Below are 18,303 nucleotides of genomic sequence, written 5' to 3' on the forward strand. Positions count from 1 at the left end.
ATGCCACTACAAATGTGTGTTTTCTCAGGCTCAACAATCCTATTCCTTGTCTTTGATCACCACCATCTTCCATTCCTTCAGCAACTGTCCCAACACTCAAAACTCTTTTCAAACTCCCTACCCCTCCTCACAGAGCCCTCCAAAGATGAGCAAAGCCATCGGGCTCAACTCACTCAAACACAAATTCATCTTTGTTTACCCTTCTTCACCTCCTATCCTCCCATCTGAACCCAACCCTCTCCCATCTCCTCTGGAACCTTGCTCCATAATATCTCTTCTTGCTTCTATATATTTTTCATTAACATAAATTTGAGGTATTATCATGGTCATTGTTGACAACTTATAAAACTTTTTCCTATATTTTCAGCCTCTTTTCAGTGATTCAACCTCAACCTAAAAACATTTCCCCAAATTAAAAAACAGTCTTCTTCAGTAATGCTTTCTTATTGTTCATTTTTTTTTTCACTTCTCATTCTCAAGAATAGTCTTCATTCACTGTCTCTATCTCCTTATTTACTATTCATGCTTCAATCAGCTATCCCCAGGCTTCTGCCCTCATTTCTCCCACCATTTCCAAGCAATAATCAACATTGATCCTTACATACCAAATGCAGGAGACATTTTCAGCTCTCATCAAAGTCTCGCTCTGGTATTTGACACTATATTACATGCTCTTCTTTTTTAATATTTGTTTTCTCTTAAAGAATATATTCCTAACCCTTTGATTATTCGCTTGATCACCTAACTAACTCTTAAACACTGGTGCTTCTCAGAGCTCTGTTCTCAGCCCATTTTTTTTCTCTTCTCATTCTATTTTTGTCATTTCATCCACTTATGTAATTTTAACTATCAACTCAATAGGGACGACTTACAAAACTAATAACCAAGATCTCTTTCCTTAAACTAGATGTATCCAAATGCCTACTACATTTCTACCTGAATGGACCAAAGTCCTTTAAGGCACATGTCTAAAACTGAACTCTGGTAGCACTAAAGATTTAGAGTAGGGAGAGACTTGATGCAGTCATTCCAATAACATAAAAGAAGAGAAGAGATTAAAAAAAACATAATGACACTACCAAATGCTTGCAAGGATGCAAAAAAAACTGAATCACTCGTATATTTTTTGGAAGGAGTGTAAAATGGTACAGATTCTCTGGAAAATGGCAGTTAAGCAAACTGTAGCACATCTATACCAAAGATCACTACTGGGCAATAAAAAGGAATGACACACTCAACGATCTGGATGAATCTTCAGAGAATTATGCTAAGTGAAAAAAGCCAATCCCAAAAGGTCACATACTATCTGATTCCATTTATGTAACATTCTTACATATAATATTCTTTAAATAATAAATCATACAAAGAGCAAATCAGTGGTTGTGAAGGGTCAAAGTCAAGGTGGGACAACAGGGAAGTGGACGTGACTATAAAAGAGCAACATGAGGGATTCTTGTGGTGATGGAAATGTTCTGTATCTTGACAGTATCAATCTCAGTATCCTGGTTATGATATTGTACTATAGTTTTGCAAGATGTTACCAATGAAGCAAACTGGATAAAGGGTACACAAGATCCATCTGTATTATTTCTTCCAATTACATTTTTATCTCAAAATAAAAATGTTAATATACAGAGTTGATGTTTCCATGAAAACTTCATATGCTTTGAAAAGAATCAGTGAAGACAATTATAAAACAATGCTGTCAAATTAGTAATATCTGATACAATAGAAAAAAAAAACAACCATAAGCATTTATAATTCTGTTCTGATTTGTTTTAAAACTTTTCCCAAAACTATGTTTAACTTATATGTGATCAAGTCCCCTTATTACTTTACATGATATGAAAAGATGTCTGTATTTATTGATAACCTCATCTTGTTTTAAATTTGAGCTATTTTGTATTGTTGTATTATGGCTTGTATATGCCTCATCTCTGTGCCTGTTTCCTCATCTGCTTCTAAGAGATGTTGTGAAGACTAAATGAGATAAGCACATGGCTCATGGTATATGCTCAATATTAACTATTTTCATTGTATTCTACTTAAAAGGAGTGAGGAAAGACCTTTTTCAACCTTTGAGGAATGTGTCATGGTGAGATATAGTCTCACACTATGCCTAGCACATAATAAGCAATCAATAAGTACTCGCTGAATGAATAAATGGATGTATATAAGACAAATATGGGGTCTGAAACAGGATATCCACTGTAGTAATAAATAAGGTAAGAGAGATATGAGACATTTCACAGGGTGAATCAACAGGAATCTGTGACTGATTAAATAAACAAAGTAGCAAAGGGAATTAAGAATCATTCTAAAGTTTCAAGCCCTGATGACCTGTGGAAGTCATTAACCAGAGAAGATGGGAAGGAGCATCAGATTTGGGAGGAAAGATGAATTTGCCTGTGGACATGTTGAACTAGACAAGCTTATGGGTTATACAGCTAGAAATTTCCAGTGACCATTGGAAATCCCTATCTGGCACTCACAAAAAAAGCTGGGTGAGAAGACAGGAAGCTATGACAGGGGGAAGAGGAAGAAATAAAAGGATGGAGTTAAAAAACTGTGAGTCATCTGTGTATAGAGGTTAGCTGACACCATAGAAGTGGATGTTATTACCCTAGAAATATAGCATCCAATGAGAACAACTAACATGGTTACAGCTCAGGTTACAAAAAGTAATTTTTTACGCCAAGCACTGCCACTGTGGCCTTTTTTGAAATTTAACATTTTAGTCATCTAAATGGAATATCACACAGCTGTCCTCTGCATCCGTTGGCAGCAGCTCATCTGCTGGTACATGTGAGTAGGCTTAAATCTAGCCCATATGGTAAAAAGGAAATAGGAACAAAAACCCAATGCACAAAAATCCCTACCTGTAAGTTTAACAATATGTCTTTTAAACCATGTTAAATAATGTGTGGTGAATACTGGAAAGCTTGTGATTAAATCCTTCTTCTACTCCATAAGTATCAATATTGGCAGAGCACCTGAAATATAGACGAGTACATAGATACATTTTATAAGATTCTTAGTATTTTGTTAAGTCAACAGTAATCTCCTTTAAGATGTAACCAAAAGCCTTGAGTAGAATTTTCTAAGAATGTAACAGACCTATTAGAGAAATTTAAAAAAAAAAAAAGAAAGAAATCAGTGATATGTAAACTAAAGTAACAGGGGGTTAGGGAGTTTCTGAACAGAAGTCAGAAACTTCCTTCTCCTACAGACTAAAATGGTAGTGGTGGTGGGGAGGGACAGAAGCTAAAAATAGCAGCATTAACTAGAACTAAAGAAGAAACATCTATTTTCGAATCAGTTATTTTCCCCTCAAAATGTTTTTTCTTCATTTCCTCAGGCTTTCCACATTTCACACTGGAAACGAAGTCACCCTGCCTCAACTTCAGGACCCATGAGAAACTATAACTTCTGACAGACTCAACTGAGTGCACTTGTCCACTTCACAAAGCATTTAGTTTGCCATGGCAAAGCTGAGTAGCACACCAAAAACGTGTGCATGCAGAACAGCAGTGGAAAATACAGTGAAGGTAATAGCACCCTGAGAACTGAAGAAGAAAAGTACAGTAGAAAATGCTATGCTGTATTTGGACTTGAGAAAGCCAAATCTGGCTTGGGCACTTATACTAGCGGCCTTAGGAAGTCAATCTCCAAGAGTCTCTATTTTTATCTCCTAAAACAGTATCTACTTCGTAAGGGTCATTGTGAGGATCGAATAAGATTACGTAGATGAAAGTACTCTGTAAATTATGAGGTGAAATGCAAATATTAGCGAAAGGTGGAAGGTATTTAGATTTCTATGGTAAAGCTCCTCCATGTGTTATTCCAGGCTTAATGATAATTAAAACAAACCCTCAAGTGGATAATCCAAAGAAAAACAAGGCAGGGTAAATACCATAGCAACCTACCATTTTATCTTTTAAGATTTTTTTTTTTTAACAAAAGTGATATGTACATTTTAAGTTCTACAGTAAGATTCAGAATGAAAAGTCATCTTCCTCCCTCCTACTACAACCCCCTTTCCATAAGGCCAACACTATCAAATTTCTTATGGCTACTAACAGAAAAAAATGATTCAAGTAATCACATACGCATACTTTTAGAAATTTTCACACAAATGATGTTGCACACTCTGTATCATTTTGCCTTATTTAACCAATTGCTACTGACAGGCATCTCGGTTGTTTCTCCAATTTTGCTATTATAATACTATACAAAATATCTGCATGCGTGTTACCTTGACATAATTCTAAAACTATTTGTAAATTCTTAGCAGTGGAATTTCTGGGTCAGAAAGCATGTACTTTATCTTGATGGTTATTGCCAATTTACACTCCAAAAATGTACCAATTTCATTCCCATCTACAGTATGAATACCCATTTCTATACATGCTTGTCAAAATATGTACTCTAAAACTTTACATATGCTTATTGATCATTTTTTGTATGTATGAATCGCCTCTTCATATATAATGCCCTTTTCTGAGATATCTTTTTCTTAATGATTCCCCCCTCCCCCGCCTCCACAGGTGATCATTCCTCTTTTGACATGATTTCTCCTAAACAGAAGTTTTAGGGGAACAAGTTGTATCAAATTTGTCCATCTTTTATGGATTTTATGTCCTACTTAGGAAGCTCTTCCATACCCTATACTTGTGTTCTCCCACCAAAAGTCAACAAGTTCCACTTTCACATTCAAAACTTCAACCCTTTGGTGCCCCATTCGTAAATATAAACAGTCAACCAATTATCAGAAGATTCTAAGCAAATATAATATTACAGATAAGAGACTAAAACAAAACAAAAAAAAGGTGTAAGAAATAAACTACAGAAGAAAACTTAATCTTTAAAACTAGAAATAATGCAATCATGAAACAAGAACAGAATACATATATGTAAGGAATGTTCATATAACAGAAATGTATTTTAAATTTTAAACGTAGCAGAAATTTTAAACTCTGCAAAAGGTTGAAAGATGAAAATCTAGGAAACCTCCCAGAAAGTGAAACTTTGAGACAAAAGCTGAGAAACTTAAAGAACTGGTCCAAGGAGGTCTCACTTCTGAATAGTAAACATTCCAGATATAGAAGAGAAAAAATTAGGGTATGATAGAAAGCAATGAAATAACTCAAGATTTGCTCTCAGCAGAGGAAATTAATATACCTGCTACCTGATATGTCTGAACATCTGAATGTCATTCATCTTTGTAATCCCAAAGCCAGGTGTAAACCAGAAAACCCATGTATTTCTAAAAAAAAACCAGAAAACCCATGTATTTCAAAAGGTATGAGACCCTTGAAATAAAATGAATAAAGGGATGTTTGAGAAACAGAATCAGTGAGCCTCAGGCCTCTTGGTATTGATAATGGTTGACATTATTTTATAACCTGGAATTCAATATTTTGCACTGGTAGCAAGTGAGTTGTACCTATCTGTTGTCAACACTTGCCCAAGAGCTTGAAAAATGAGGACAGAGCTATTGGCCTAATCATTAAAGTGGTGATTAAGAATACCCCTTAGATAGATTAGCAAGTAGAGGACCTAGAGAGACAAATCTAAACTTTTTTATCAAAATAAAGTGTTTGGTATGTGTGCACAGTGGAGTTCATATGGAAAAACTTTAGTGTCTATATGCCAACAATTATTTCACTTAATACATAAAATATCATCCTAGTTATCAAAAGAATCACAATAGAACATCAGTCATTAAAGCTAAGGAATTAAAACTTTGAAAAAGGATCAAAGTATTAAAAATCACTGTAAAAACATAGCAAGTTGAGAAAGTTAAAAAAATGAGATGGTTGACAGATAATTGGTGGAGGAGGCAAGTGAATAAACCCCTCAAAAAAGCTCCTGTTTCAAAAAAAATACCTGCATTTATTTACTAAATCATTTTAGAAGACATAAGAGTCAGTAGCTCACAATTCTTGGAGAAAAATTCACTTTACAAAAACTAAAAGATTTAAAGTGAAAGAAAAAAACTTGGGGGATAATTTAGTAAATAGAAAAACTTACTTTACCTCCACCTCCAGTAAGACAACTAAGTATCTATAAACTCGGGACTACATAGTAATTATATAGCATGCCTTTCCACTTCAGTCATATCTACAAGATTTTCCCATTAAAGTTCTTTACACAAAGTCCGCAAATGGGCTATACGTATATCTATGGTCCTCACTCTATCTCTTGCAAATGTATCTAAACTCTGTGCATGTATATATCTTTCTGTAAAGCTATCTACTTTTTTTTTTTTTTACTAAAGGCTTCCAGAAAAACTATCTTCAAAAAGTTACCATATTGCTTCAGCATGAAAGCTCTTGTCCATTTATTCTCATAAGCCTAAGAGTCGTCAATATCCAGTTCATTGTCTTTACACTTAGAAAAACAGCATTTCATTTAAAATACTCTCTTAAAACATGGCTATTATTATGAAGGGAGACCCTAGTTAATCTCTTGTTATGACACCTTAAAAAATATGGAGGCACTCAAAATATTTTAAACATTGTGTACAGAAGACTAAGCTAAAGACCTTAGTGTAGTCCAAAACATAACAGCTAAAAAAAAGGCTGAGAAAGGCCTCCTCGAACTTGATCAACACCTTTTTTTTTTTTTTAGGCAAGGCAACCTTAGTTGACCTCACAGATTGCAAGGACCTTGTCAGCTTACAATCCCTTATTTTTAATTTTTTATGCCTACACACCTGGTCTTCCTAGGTGGTCTCCCATCCAAGTACTAACCAGGCCTGACCCTGCTTAGCTTCCAAGATCAGATGGGATCGGGCTTGTTCAGGGTGGCACAGCCGTAGGCAATGTCATTCTTAAACATCAAATTTTCCCCTCAATCACTTGATCATATTTCTGCTTTTCTATATGCTTTTTTGTTTGTGTTCTGGACAGAAAAGCCATGAACTAATTTATCAGGAATACTAATATCCCTAGCCCACAAAGTACCTACCACGAATTGAAAAGTTCTGTTAAATAGTAAATCACATTACATCCTCTATCTTGAGAACACTACAACATTTAATATTGCAGTTAAGCACACTTTCAGAGTTTAATTGCTGGACCCATGCCCAACTCAAAAATATTACTATAATAATTTAATGCTCTTATATTATCTTCCTGAGATTACTTAACACCTCAGAGTGAGAGGAGGGTCAAAACAAGAACTTTCTGCCTCAGCAAGTGACTTGCCTTGGTTGCAGAGTAAGAATGGCCTTCTCCAACCCTTAATATACTTCAGAATATTGCAACCAAAATGCTAATTTTGAAAACTATTCTTTAAAGTAATTGAGAAAGAAAATATTCATTAAATTCTTATTAATGAGAAACATACAAGCTTAAATTGTAAACTGTGAGAATACATGTCTAGAATGGATACTAAATTCTGGCAGTGCCTGCTACGCTACATAACTCAAGATATACACACAGAGAGAAACCTTAAGTTTTCAAAAAGAAAGAAAGACAATTATAGCACCTAACATTAATTAAACACTGATGTGTCAGGCACTATGTTAAGTCTTTTAGATATATTCTTAGTTGAACTTCACAACTGCCCTATGAAGTTGATCTATCATCACCCCCATTTTACATTTGGGGAAATGGTCTTACAAAAAAACAGAAGAGAGATCTCAGGGGTAAAGTAATTTGCCCAAGATCAGTTACTACGTGGCAAAATCAGGACTCAAGCAGAGCATTACCTGACCACAAACCTATGCTTTTTGATGACTAAACATTTTGTTATTCAAATTGAGAATCCACTAGGAAGCATTAGCCTGACTGATGGTGGACCAGCAGTATTACCTGTACATCTGCTATTGCACCTTGAAGATGGCTAACTATAAGATAACACATGCCCTCCTGCAAGATAGCTTCAAGGAAAATGTGTTATTTGGCCAATGGAAAACAAATGAAATCTTTTGATGAACAGCATTTATATCAGAGAAAAGTAACTCTTAAAGAAACTGCTATATATAAAAGGCTTCATATTTTCCATAATGGTATGAACCTATAAATACCCTTATTCAAGAGTTATGAATACTAAAAATTCAAAGTGATGAATACTAAAAATTCAAAGTGGTGAATACTAAAAATTAAGTATTTTACCTCTCAATTAAACATTTAACCAAATAAGAACACTGAAGGTGCATGTAACTTTTTTATTGAGGCACAACAAGGCATTATAACTTGCCCGAACTTGAGGCAGTCAGTTTAGTAAGCTGAACATTAATACAGGTAAGGATTAAGTGCAAACAATATACATTCACAGCTTGACTAGTGAGGCTACATCACAATTTATAAAGTGCCAGATTAGTGCTAAGTGTCATTCAGCTTGAATTTTTTCACCTTGGGGAGGAAAACAAAAAAGTAAGGACCTGCTCCTTCCTCTAGGAATGAAAACATTTTCCTAAACCAATCAGTCACAAGGTCAAGGACTACTTTTCCTTTAATCCCACTAAAGAGAACACCATCCTCTTGTTGTCAATTCTGTACTGACTTTTCAATCTTGATAAAGAAGATAGCCTGAAAACGTAGAATATTTCCAGCTACTTCCATAAATGGCTCCCCTGTGCAAACGTAACCATATCTGGTCTCCCTGGAAGAGCTGAAGAATTGCATGATTGCTAGCAGTTTCATGGTCTGGAGCACCATCATTGGCATAGGCAGATACCAGGACCTCTTCATTCTTCATGAGGTTGACATACAGTGGCACATTCACTGCCAGCTTTAGCATGTGAAAAATGAAAACATAAGTGCCATTCACCGGGCAATTAAATCGACCAAGCTGAAGATCAAAAGTTTCTCCCAGGTTGTTCAGAAGAAGATCAAATACAATAGGTTGGTCTAAAGTTCCAGGGGCCAGATTAGAGGTTCTGGCTGCTGAGAAGGCAACTCGCATCTGCTGAGGCAGAGGATACACGTGGACTGGCAGTATGGTGGCTGCTGGACTTGTCACTGGCACATCCACAGGGGTCATGCTACGGGAGTCCCCTTGTCCAGAGTCACCACTGTTAAAGGTTTCGTTGTCTCTTTCTGGGCTGCTCACCTGAGAAGAATCACTCCACCCTGCTGTTTTATTAGCAACAGTGAGTTTCTCATAATGAAGCAGTTAGCTTTGAACACAATATTTAACATTAGTCGGCTACTGAAACACAAAGATACATTTTATAGTCAATTCCAAAATAAAAGCAATAAAGTATAGCTACAGTATGCTTTTCTAGATTTTTCTGGCAATACGCTTTCACACCACTATTCTAAAGGTGGAAGATGGCCTTGTCTAGTAGTCTCTTTTTTATTTTTTTAAGATTAAGAAAATAAGGCCCCTGAAAGTTTGAATAACTTAACACTAGTTAAGTTAGCAAAGTCTAAAACCCAGGTTTGCACATTCTTTTTACTTCTTTATCTTTCTCCCATAATTCTCACTGTGCTCCTCATTCCTCATTACTAACCTATTCAAAGTATCTGATGTAGAAGGACACAAGAAAACTGAGATTACATAAAAGAATCAACTTTTAGAACTACCAGCCATTGAAAGATATTTTGTTATGGTACTATAAGCCCCATGATGAATGCTTGTTCTTTATTTCCAAGTTAATGCGATATCATCAGATGATAATGTTTTAAGAACTGTACAAAAAACACTGCTCAGATATAAGGCAATGTGAATATTGGCTACTTTCTTAAAAGGAAAAGATTGTTTTCCTGTGACAAAGTTAGTTAATCTTCAGTAATTCTTGATTTTTTTCAGTTACACTGAATCTTTTAACAGTACCTTCACATTTTAAAAAGTATTATAAGTACCTTCTTGTTTTTGTTTCAAGTCTTAATTGTTGCTTATTCCTAATTACTAATATAGTGACACCCAGAATATCTGGAAGTGCCCATCATTACAAAAACCAACATCCTGAAACATCACATGTGACTATTTGAAGTCATAATTGTGAACATATATCTAAGGTTAAATTATGCTCTGGTGTCAAAAAACTGAATCAGTCAATATCTGTGTCTGTCTCTCTTACTTAAATTGAAAACTGATTTCCACAGCTTTTCTAAGCAATCTAATATCTCTCTCAGGTCTTTATAACTACAACGTATGCAAACTGAAAACATCAACAAAATCAATGCTGAAAACAATGAACTTTGGGGAGAACTTGACAGAGGATGAAGAAAGATCTAGAGGTATGTTTTGGGTAAATAAATTACTCAGTTAATCATCCTTACCTCTTGAATTTGCCCGAGGACCGCCAGATGTCCCTCCTCGCTTGTAACACTGCTGGAAATTATCCTAAAATGAACACATAATATTTACCTCAGCACTAAAAACGCAACACAATTAGTTATTATTCAAGATTATTGACTGGTAAATCTGTAAGAGTAAAGTCTTCTTAGCCCTTTATCTGGCCTTCTTCAACAACCAAAGAGGCTCAGATGTTTCCAAACACCAAGAAAAACAAATAATGCAAGGGCAACAAGTAGCAATACTTGATTCAACTGTTAATTAACCTGATCAATTAGGTTAATATTTGCAAAAACAGTAAAGCATCTGGAAAATACTATGTAAAAAATACAATGCTAGGTAATGGGAGAAGTTTAGAAATATGGCATGGTCCCTCTGTCCCTCATCTCAATAAAAAAAGGAGATAAAGCAAGAACACAGACTATTTCAATCTTGCTCTATTCATAAACCAAGCTGTAAAAACAATTACAAACTATGTCAGGGCTTTGTTTTGTCTTGACCATGGAATTGATAAGAATTATTTAGTATGAATTATTACTGCCTGAAAATGTAGTCTATTATCTTCAAGAAAAAATGTTCAAGGCAACATTTCAAACTGACTCCTAAGTATGATAAAAGTACACTACCATACAACCCATGAAAAGTGTAATTAGTGGTATAGTTAGATTAATACATGTAATAAAAAAATTTAAACAGTACAAGAAAGTATACAATGAAAATAACAATTGTCTCCTACCCAGACCCCTAGTCCTCTTTCCAATAGCAACCGCTGTTATTAATGTTTCCTCAGAAAGAAATTTAAAGCAGCACACAAAAATACTAGGATATTGGTGTTAAGAACAGATAGCTCCATTACTATAGTGTACATTTATCAATGCGCTCCATTCGCATAGTACATGAGAATCATGTAATAACAGCTAATAACATCTGCATACTTGATATATACCTGGTACTATGGTACTAAGCACTTATAAGTATTAGTTCATTTCATCCTCAGAGTATCTCACAGAGTAACCCTTACAAACACCTCAGAGGAAGATGAGTAACAAACATCTGTCTTCATCTAACAGATGAGGAACTAGAGCTCAGAAAGTTTAAGTAACATGCCTGCGGTCACGCAACAAGTGGTGAAATCAGGGGTCAAACTCAAGTCGTTTAGATGACTTGGTTTGTATCCCAAATGCGCTCTTCACCTCTTTTCAATACTGCTTTTGTACAGACATCTAATTTACCTCACATAACTGTAAGCTCTTCAAGCACAGGTACTTTATGTATTTCCAACAGAAATGATAATGTTTTAAGTACTATACAAAAAACACTGCTCAGATATACATGCTTAAAGGCTTGTAAAACTCCAGAACTGAAAATGTCGATGTATAAATTCATATTCATATGTGTATGACTAATGACAGGGAGTTCCCAAGGTTTGTTAAAGTGAAATGTATAACATCCTCTTATCAGTCCCTTAGGATATGTAGTAAAGAAAATCTGTTGAGCTATTCAGATCAGAATTAACAAAAAAATTAAACATATAAAAAGTACTTTGCTATACTTGATATCTAGAAAAGTTAAATTGAAAGCAATATAGTAAAGTTAAGGTCATGGGTTCTGGAGTTAAGAAACGTGCAGTCTAATCTTAGTCCTACCATTTACTTAGTGCTCATCTTATGACCTTACACAAGTTATTTAACTTGTTTCTGAACCTCGATTTCTCTTATAGGATGGAGGAGTAAATGAGTTCATGCAAACATAATTAATAAAGTCCTTAAGACCTTCTAAGTTGTCATTTATCCTCCATGGATTATTAGAAAAGCTTCCAACTCCACTCTCTACAGTACTTACAAGTAAAAACTAAGAGTGCCTTATAACAATTTAAGACTCTGCTATAGTTTAATCACCAGCTTAACATCAACAACTGTACTACTATTCAATCATGACAACTATTCTTACCCTTTGGGAATAAGATGTTCCAGGATATTCTCTAGCTTGGAACTGTAGCTGGCTATAATTTCCATTGGAAATTGAAGGAGGTCCTCTATAAGTATCAAAACCTAATAAATAAACAACTTACATAAAATTATGAGCAAAATTATACTAAACTTTTGAATAGTCTAATTCCATACCATTTTTAAAGTTAAATTGATCATATAATGTCATCATTAGATTTACGCCTTCTTTTTGCTTCTACAATACATGATTATAAAATATTGCTGACTTCAAATAAGTCAACTAACTGCAGAAGTTCACTACTGCTGGGATGTAGGTGGGATTAGGAAATGTGGTGAGTAGGTAGTTAAGGCTTCTGTGTAGAGAACTCTGCTAACACCAGTGACTGGAATACTTGGAACCACATTTATAACTAAAGATGACATCACTATTATACTCTCAAAGTTTATGTTTTTATCTGTGGTATACTCTGGTAGACAAATAACTAGAAAATGGGCATCGTCTAATTATGACACATTTTGAGCAATTAACAAAAGAAATTATTCAAACATGAAAACCAAACTTCATCCCCAGAAGAAAATAATGCTCAACCTTTCACTTGGATAAATACCAGGATCAATCTGCTTTTCATACAAAAAGGTCCTCTGCTATAGAGAATAGGTATATTAGAAAACTGTATTTTGCAGAAATAGGGGGTTCTCTACTATATTATAAACGGCGACTACAAAAAGGAACAAGGTAACGTAAAAATAGTTTGAATCAAGTAAATATATAGACAAAATAATTGAGTATAATTAAATTTTATTCAGAGCATACCTTTATAACCACCAGGGGACCGATACGTATTGGTTAGTAATCTCCCACCACGAGTACATCCTCTAACGGATCCCCGGCTATTGACAAATGGTTGAGAGGGTCTGGGAAATACATTCGTCTGTGCTGGGTAAAAGGCAAGGCTACCATTGCTTATTTGAATAGTTCCATCAGGATAACTTGCTGCTTAAGGAAACAGTTTTAAAGTCCAAGAGTTAAATGGTAATAAAGATTAAATTCTCTTTATACTGAAAAGTTACTGTATACCAAAAACCTTTAATACAATTTTCTACATTAAAAAAAAAAAACAAACAGGTGCTATATATATATGTATCTATATAGAAAGAGATATAGGTATCTTTATTTAAATAACATATTTAATAAGACATTATTCAGTCTTAAAAAAAGAAGGAAATTCTGACACATGCTATAACATGGAAGAACCTTAGAGATATGCTGAGTGAAACAGGCCAGTCACAAAAAGACAAATATTGTATGATTCTACTTAGGTGAGTACCCAGAATAGCTAAATTAGAGACAAAGTGGAATAGTGGCTGCCGGGGTTTGGGGGGAAAGGGGAATGCGAAGTTAGTGTTAAATGAGGACAGAGTTTCAGCTGGGGAAGGTAAAAAAAAAAGTTCTAGAGATAGATGATGGTGATGGCTACACAACAATCTGAATGTATTTAATGTCACAGACTGTATACTTAAAAATGTTTAAAATGGTAAGTTTTATGCTATCTATATTTTACCATAATTGAAGAGAAAAAATAGGCTAAATGTTCCAGATCAAGGAGAAAAGAAAATGAATTTTCATTAATACCATAATTGAAAAGGCATATGACAAAAATATCCTTTAAGTAAATCACCTGCCCTATGTTTGCACAGTACAGGTGAGGAAAGATGAGGTCCCTTGTGGCTAGGTGCAGGGATTTCCATTTACTGCCCCCTGTGGTTAACCAAGTACCCAGAACGCACAATTCATCTGCTCAGGCTTAAGTTTTAGAAGACTCAATAGGGGCCTAAAATATCAACGCTAAAAATCTACAAGTGCTTCTTAAATTAGGAAATAATTACAAAGTTGCTTATTCTTTTATGATTTAGAATCACGTAAAAGAGCAAAATAGTCTCCTATCTCTAAGCAAACAGTGGAATAAGCATACTAAGTTCTATCTTCATATTAATCAATGCTTTTATCATAAGAGGAAAGAAAAGAGAAAAGGCCAAATAGCCATCTCTCTGTGCTAAAACTATTAACAGAATGAACAGTTTCAAAACCTTCATAAAAGCAACTGGACAATGCCCTATCTACCCCTATCACTGTCTGTGGCAATCAAAGTAATCAGATTTAAAAATATGAGCCTACATATTCATATAAATCGCCCATCTAAGTTCCACCTCTACAGAAGTTAAAATTAATGGTGAACCTAACAGAGGAAAAGGCATTAAGGGTTTGTCAACACTTGAACATGTAAAGAGAAAATGCTCACTACTTAGGAAAGAACTGCTAAAGTATCACTACAGAGTTGCTTTCCATTCACAATTAGCTTTCACCTAAGTCTTCAAAATATCATATGCAAAGATCTTACCAGTCTCTTGAGAAAGAACAGTTTGTTCTACGTGTATAGCTGGCAGTTGGCATTGGGGTGGTGTTTGTGTACTTGCTGTAGTAAAACTTTGATTGTAGCCAGGTGAATAGGGGGATTCTTTTATTTCTTGTTCTTTCCGTGGAGGCAGAGGTGCATTGACATTGAATACCTTAAAAGACAAGGGTACACTGAATCTTTTGTGAAATTTCATAGAAAATAATGAAGGGTGACATCCCACAAAACTTGGCAACATTCAAAAACTTCTATATGACGGGCAAAGGACTTGAAATAACATTTCTCCAAAAAAGGTAATGGCCAATAAACACATGAAAAGATGCTCAACATCATTAGTTATTAGGGAAATATAAACCAAAACTACACTGGAATACCGCTTCATCGCACCCATTAGGATGGCTATTATTGAAAAAACAAAAAATCTAAGTGTTACCAAGGTTGTGGTCAAATTGAAACCCTCGTGTGTTGCTGGTAGGAGTGTAAAATGGTGCAGCCACTGTAAAAATCAGTATGGTAGTTCCTCAAAAAGTTAAACAGAATTACCAAATGATCCAGCAATTTCACTTCTAGGCATATACTCAAAAGAACCGAAAGCAGAGATTCAGGTAGATATTTGTACACCATTGTTCATAGCAGCATCAGTCATAATAACCAAAACTGGGGAACAACCCAAGTGTCCATCAACAAATGGATAAATGAAATGTGGTATATTCATACAATGGAATATTATTAAGTAAAAAAAAAATGAATGAAATGCTACAACATGCTACAACCTTGAAAATATTTAGTGAAATAAGCCAGATACAAAAGAAAAATATTGTGATTCCACTTATATATGGTGCCTAAAATAGGTAACTTCATAGAGGTAGAAAGTAGAATAGAGGTTATCGGGCGCTTAGAAGAGGGAAGAATAAGCAATTTTTATTTAATGGATAGAGTTTCTGTTTGGGATGATGAAATTCTGGGAACAGATAGTGGTGATGAGTGTACAATACTGTGGATGTACTTAATGCCACTAAATTATACACTAAAAAACAGTAACATTTATGTTATGCATATTTTACCATAAGAAAAAAACTCCTATTTGATTTCTGACAGAATTTAAACCCAAGTACAAAAGTTAATCTTCCTGTTATTATGCTATCAGAATAATGCTTACTGAAAAAGCTATATAGGGGAAGAGGGTACTTTTTCAAAAACTAAAGATGAATAAAAAAATTTGCCATTTACTGAATTTCTACCATGTGGCAGGCAATGACTTGTCTAGACTCTGGCCATCGTCTATAAAAATAACACTTCTATTACTCTCTAGCCTCCTTGTCCCGCTCCATTTTTTCTCATGACACATAACACCTGATGTATATATGAATATTATTCCCTCTAGCCCGCATCATAAAATGTAAGCTTCTTGAGCAGAGACTTGTCTCTTTTTCCTTGTTACAACCCTAGTGATTTAAGAACAGTGCCTGGCTTTATAACGACCTGTTTGTTGAATAAATGAATGAATGAATGAACGAACAAACGAATGAACGAACAAACAAACAAGAACCAGCTTGTACTGGAGAGAATTTAAACAGGTTGGCATGAGCAAAAAAAAAAAAAAAAAGGTATTGTGACAATGTACAAGGCAAGCAAACGAGCCTAGCAGGTTATAACAGACTTCCAAAGTTGTTGAGTGTCAGGCAAAGGGCTTTCAATTTCATTCTGTAATGGACTGCAGTTTGCTTTTAATTGGGAATGAGGAAAAGTAAAACCGATGTGGTAATACTGTGGAAAAGACTGACAGGGAAACAGGGAAAGCAAAAAACTAGGCCATTGTAAGTGGCCAAGCAGGAAGTGATAGGATTAGTGAATTCACAGGCCTACTTCTCTGCACTGTGCCTGCTTTGCATTGCCACTCCACTGGCCCCACCCTGCCACTATCACTCAAAAGTACCTGCAGTGGGACATTAAGCACTGTCAGGAAAGGTACTTATTGGCTAAGACTTTTTTTTTTTCCTAAAGAACTATTTTATACTATTCTGTGTTTAGAAAATAAACATACAAATCTAGCTATAAGACAACTTTAATTTTTTTTAAACTACAATTTCTAGAGGACTATGTAGTCCAAAATACCACACGAAGCTGAACAATTCTCCAAAAATTAGCACGAGATCAAGATGAAATCAAATGAAAGTTTCAACATTGATAGGATACCCAGGTATGTGTCTTGCATGTCCGGTTGTTGACAGTATGGAACATCACTAGTGTGGTATTAGTAATGGTTAGTATTATTAAGCTGTTCATAGAAAATTGTTTCTCATTTAATAGGGGTCCTCAGCTTTGTCTGCTACTAATTTTCAGAGAAGCTAAAATGCTCTGATAAAATATCCATTCAAAATTCTTGAGGCTTTGGATTTAATACTCTCCTACCACCACCATTATTTCCATTGGACGAATGTAAATTCTACCAGCCCAAACAAGGGTAATATAAAAGGCAAATTTTTCCCACAGTACTTAATAACAGATATAAGAGAAACAATGGCTTTTTAACCAGAATAATGAACTGCAATCATCATTCACGTTTCATACTCACGGTCTGCATGGCTTGAAAGGGTGCTGCGTTAATAGTTACTGAACTACTACTTGCTGGAGGTGACTGGAAGCCCTGGTCAGAGCCCTTTGGCAGGGGAGGATTTGGAGAAGCTAGTGAAGACGGTTGCTTGCTTGGGGGAACTGCTGCCTGGGGAGGAGAAATGCAGCATCAGCCCATCACCTACCGTATGACAAGCAGTTAACTTACACTAAACCCCAGACTAGCAAAAGTCAGCAAGTTCTATAGGATGACATTTGGACACAGGAATGCAAAAGAATAGCTTTTGCTTACAATTTCAAATCTCAATTGCTGAGGATGCACACTAGCATTTGCTTTACACAGCTTGCTGACTAAGTGAAAGAGTCTTACTAATAATCAGTCTAACGGATGAGAGACTGAACTTTTTATGAGTATCTAGTCTTTTTCAAAGCCTGAAGTGGTATTTTCCATTAGGTTAAGAACCTAATATCATTTCAAATTTATACACCAGAATTAGGCTCAAGAAAAACCTTGGGTTAGTTGCTTAATCGGTGTTAATTTTTCCCTATTTTAAAATCTTATTAGTGGATTTCTAAGTCAGCTGTCTAAAAAAAGAGAACCAAACTTGCTCTAATTTCAATAATCCTTATTTAATAAGCAAGTCCTTGCTTTAACAGATTATAACTCCAAAGACTTAAGAAGATACCAAAATTCAGTCCCAATCAGATCATGAAGCAGAGCTGTGACTCACTTGGTAATAAATATTTCCTCTTCTCAAAACAGGGAGCCAAGTAATTTCCATTTAGACCAAGTAAATACCATAAAAACTAATGCTCATCTATATTTTCTTATATTCTATAAGGAATACATATTCTTGTATAATAGTTAACCAAAATAAAGTAAAACCTAAGAGTTGCTATATCAATCCCAAAAATCATTCTATCTTGCTATATCTTTCTCAAGAATTTGCTCAAACTTAGCGAAAACTATCACTTTAGAATTGAAAGCACAAATACAGTAAAATACTTCTGACAAAATTAGTCAAAAAAAAAGACTGTAGATCATTCCAATTGAGTAAGTGCTAACAGTAACACTATAACATTATTGAGACTTCACAGTTATGAATAAAAAG

The 18,303-nt window shown here is 35.0% G+C and overlaps 1 protein-coding gene, 1 long non-coding RNA gene and 1 pseudogene across 15 annotated transcripts in view; 1 reads left to right on the forward strand and 2 right to left on the reverse strand.

Moving 5' to 3' along the window:
- Positions 1-18,303, forward strand: part of LOC105294086 — a 36,463-nt gene that overhangs the window by 3,425 nt on the left and 14,735 nt on the right. Inside the window, exons 2-3 of the long non-coding RNA XR_002781096.1 lie at positions 3,359-3,548; positions 10,092-10,196. This is a non-coding gene — a long non-coding RNA (uncharacterized LOC105294086). The remainder of the gene's footprint in view (positions 1-3,358; positions 3,549-10,091; positions 10,197-18,303) is intronic.
- Positions 6,708-6,825, reverse strand: LOC111741870 (annotated as a pseudogene).
- Positions 8,163-18,303, reverse strand: part of CAPRIN2 (caprin family member 2) — a 39,721-nt gene continuing 29,580 nt past the window's right edge. For 4 of the 14 annotated variants that reach the window (XM_011363123.2, XM_023532383.1, XM_023532381.1 and 1 more), the window contains 6 exons: positions 17,193-17,339; positions 14,603-14,771; positions 13,018-13,200; positions 12,205-12,305; positions 10,239-10,302; positions 8,163-9,086 (listed from right to left, as the gene is read on the reverse strand). In XM_011363123.2, coding sequence (XP_011361425.1) covers positions 8,518-9,086; positions 10,239-10,302; positions 12,205-12,305; positions 13,018-13,200; positions 14,603-14,771; positions 17,193-17,339 — 1,233 coding nt within the window. In that variant the 3' untranslated portion in view covers positions 8,163-8,517. Of the gene's footprint in view, positions 9,163-10,238; positions 10,303-12,204; positions 12,306-13,017; positions 13,201-14,602; positions 14,772-17,192; positions 17,340-18,303 lie in introns of all 14 variants that reach the window. The other 10 variants (XM_023532385.1, XM_023532391.1, XM_023532382.1 and 7 more) reach the window with 9 other exon arrangements.

The sequence above is a fragment of the Pteropus vampyrus genome, unplaced genomic scaffold, assembly GCF_000151845.1.
Source record: "Pteropus vampyrus isolate Shadow unplaced genomic scaffold, Pvam_2.0 Scaffold82, whole genome shotgun sequence".
Taxonomy (NCBI): domain Eukaryota; kingdom Metazoa; phylum Chordata; class Mammalia; order Chiroptera; family Pteropodidae; genus Pteropus; species Pteropus vampyrus.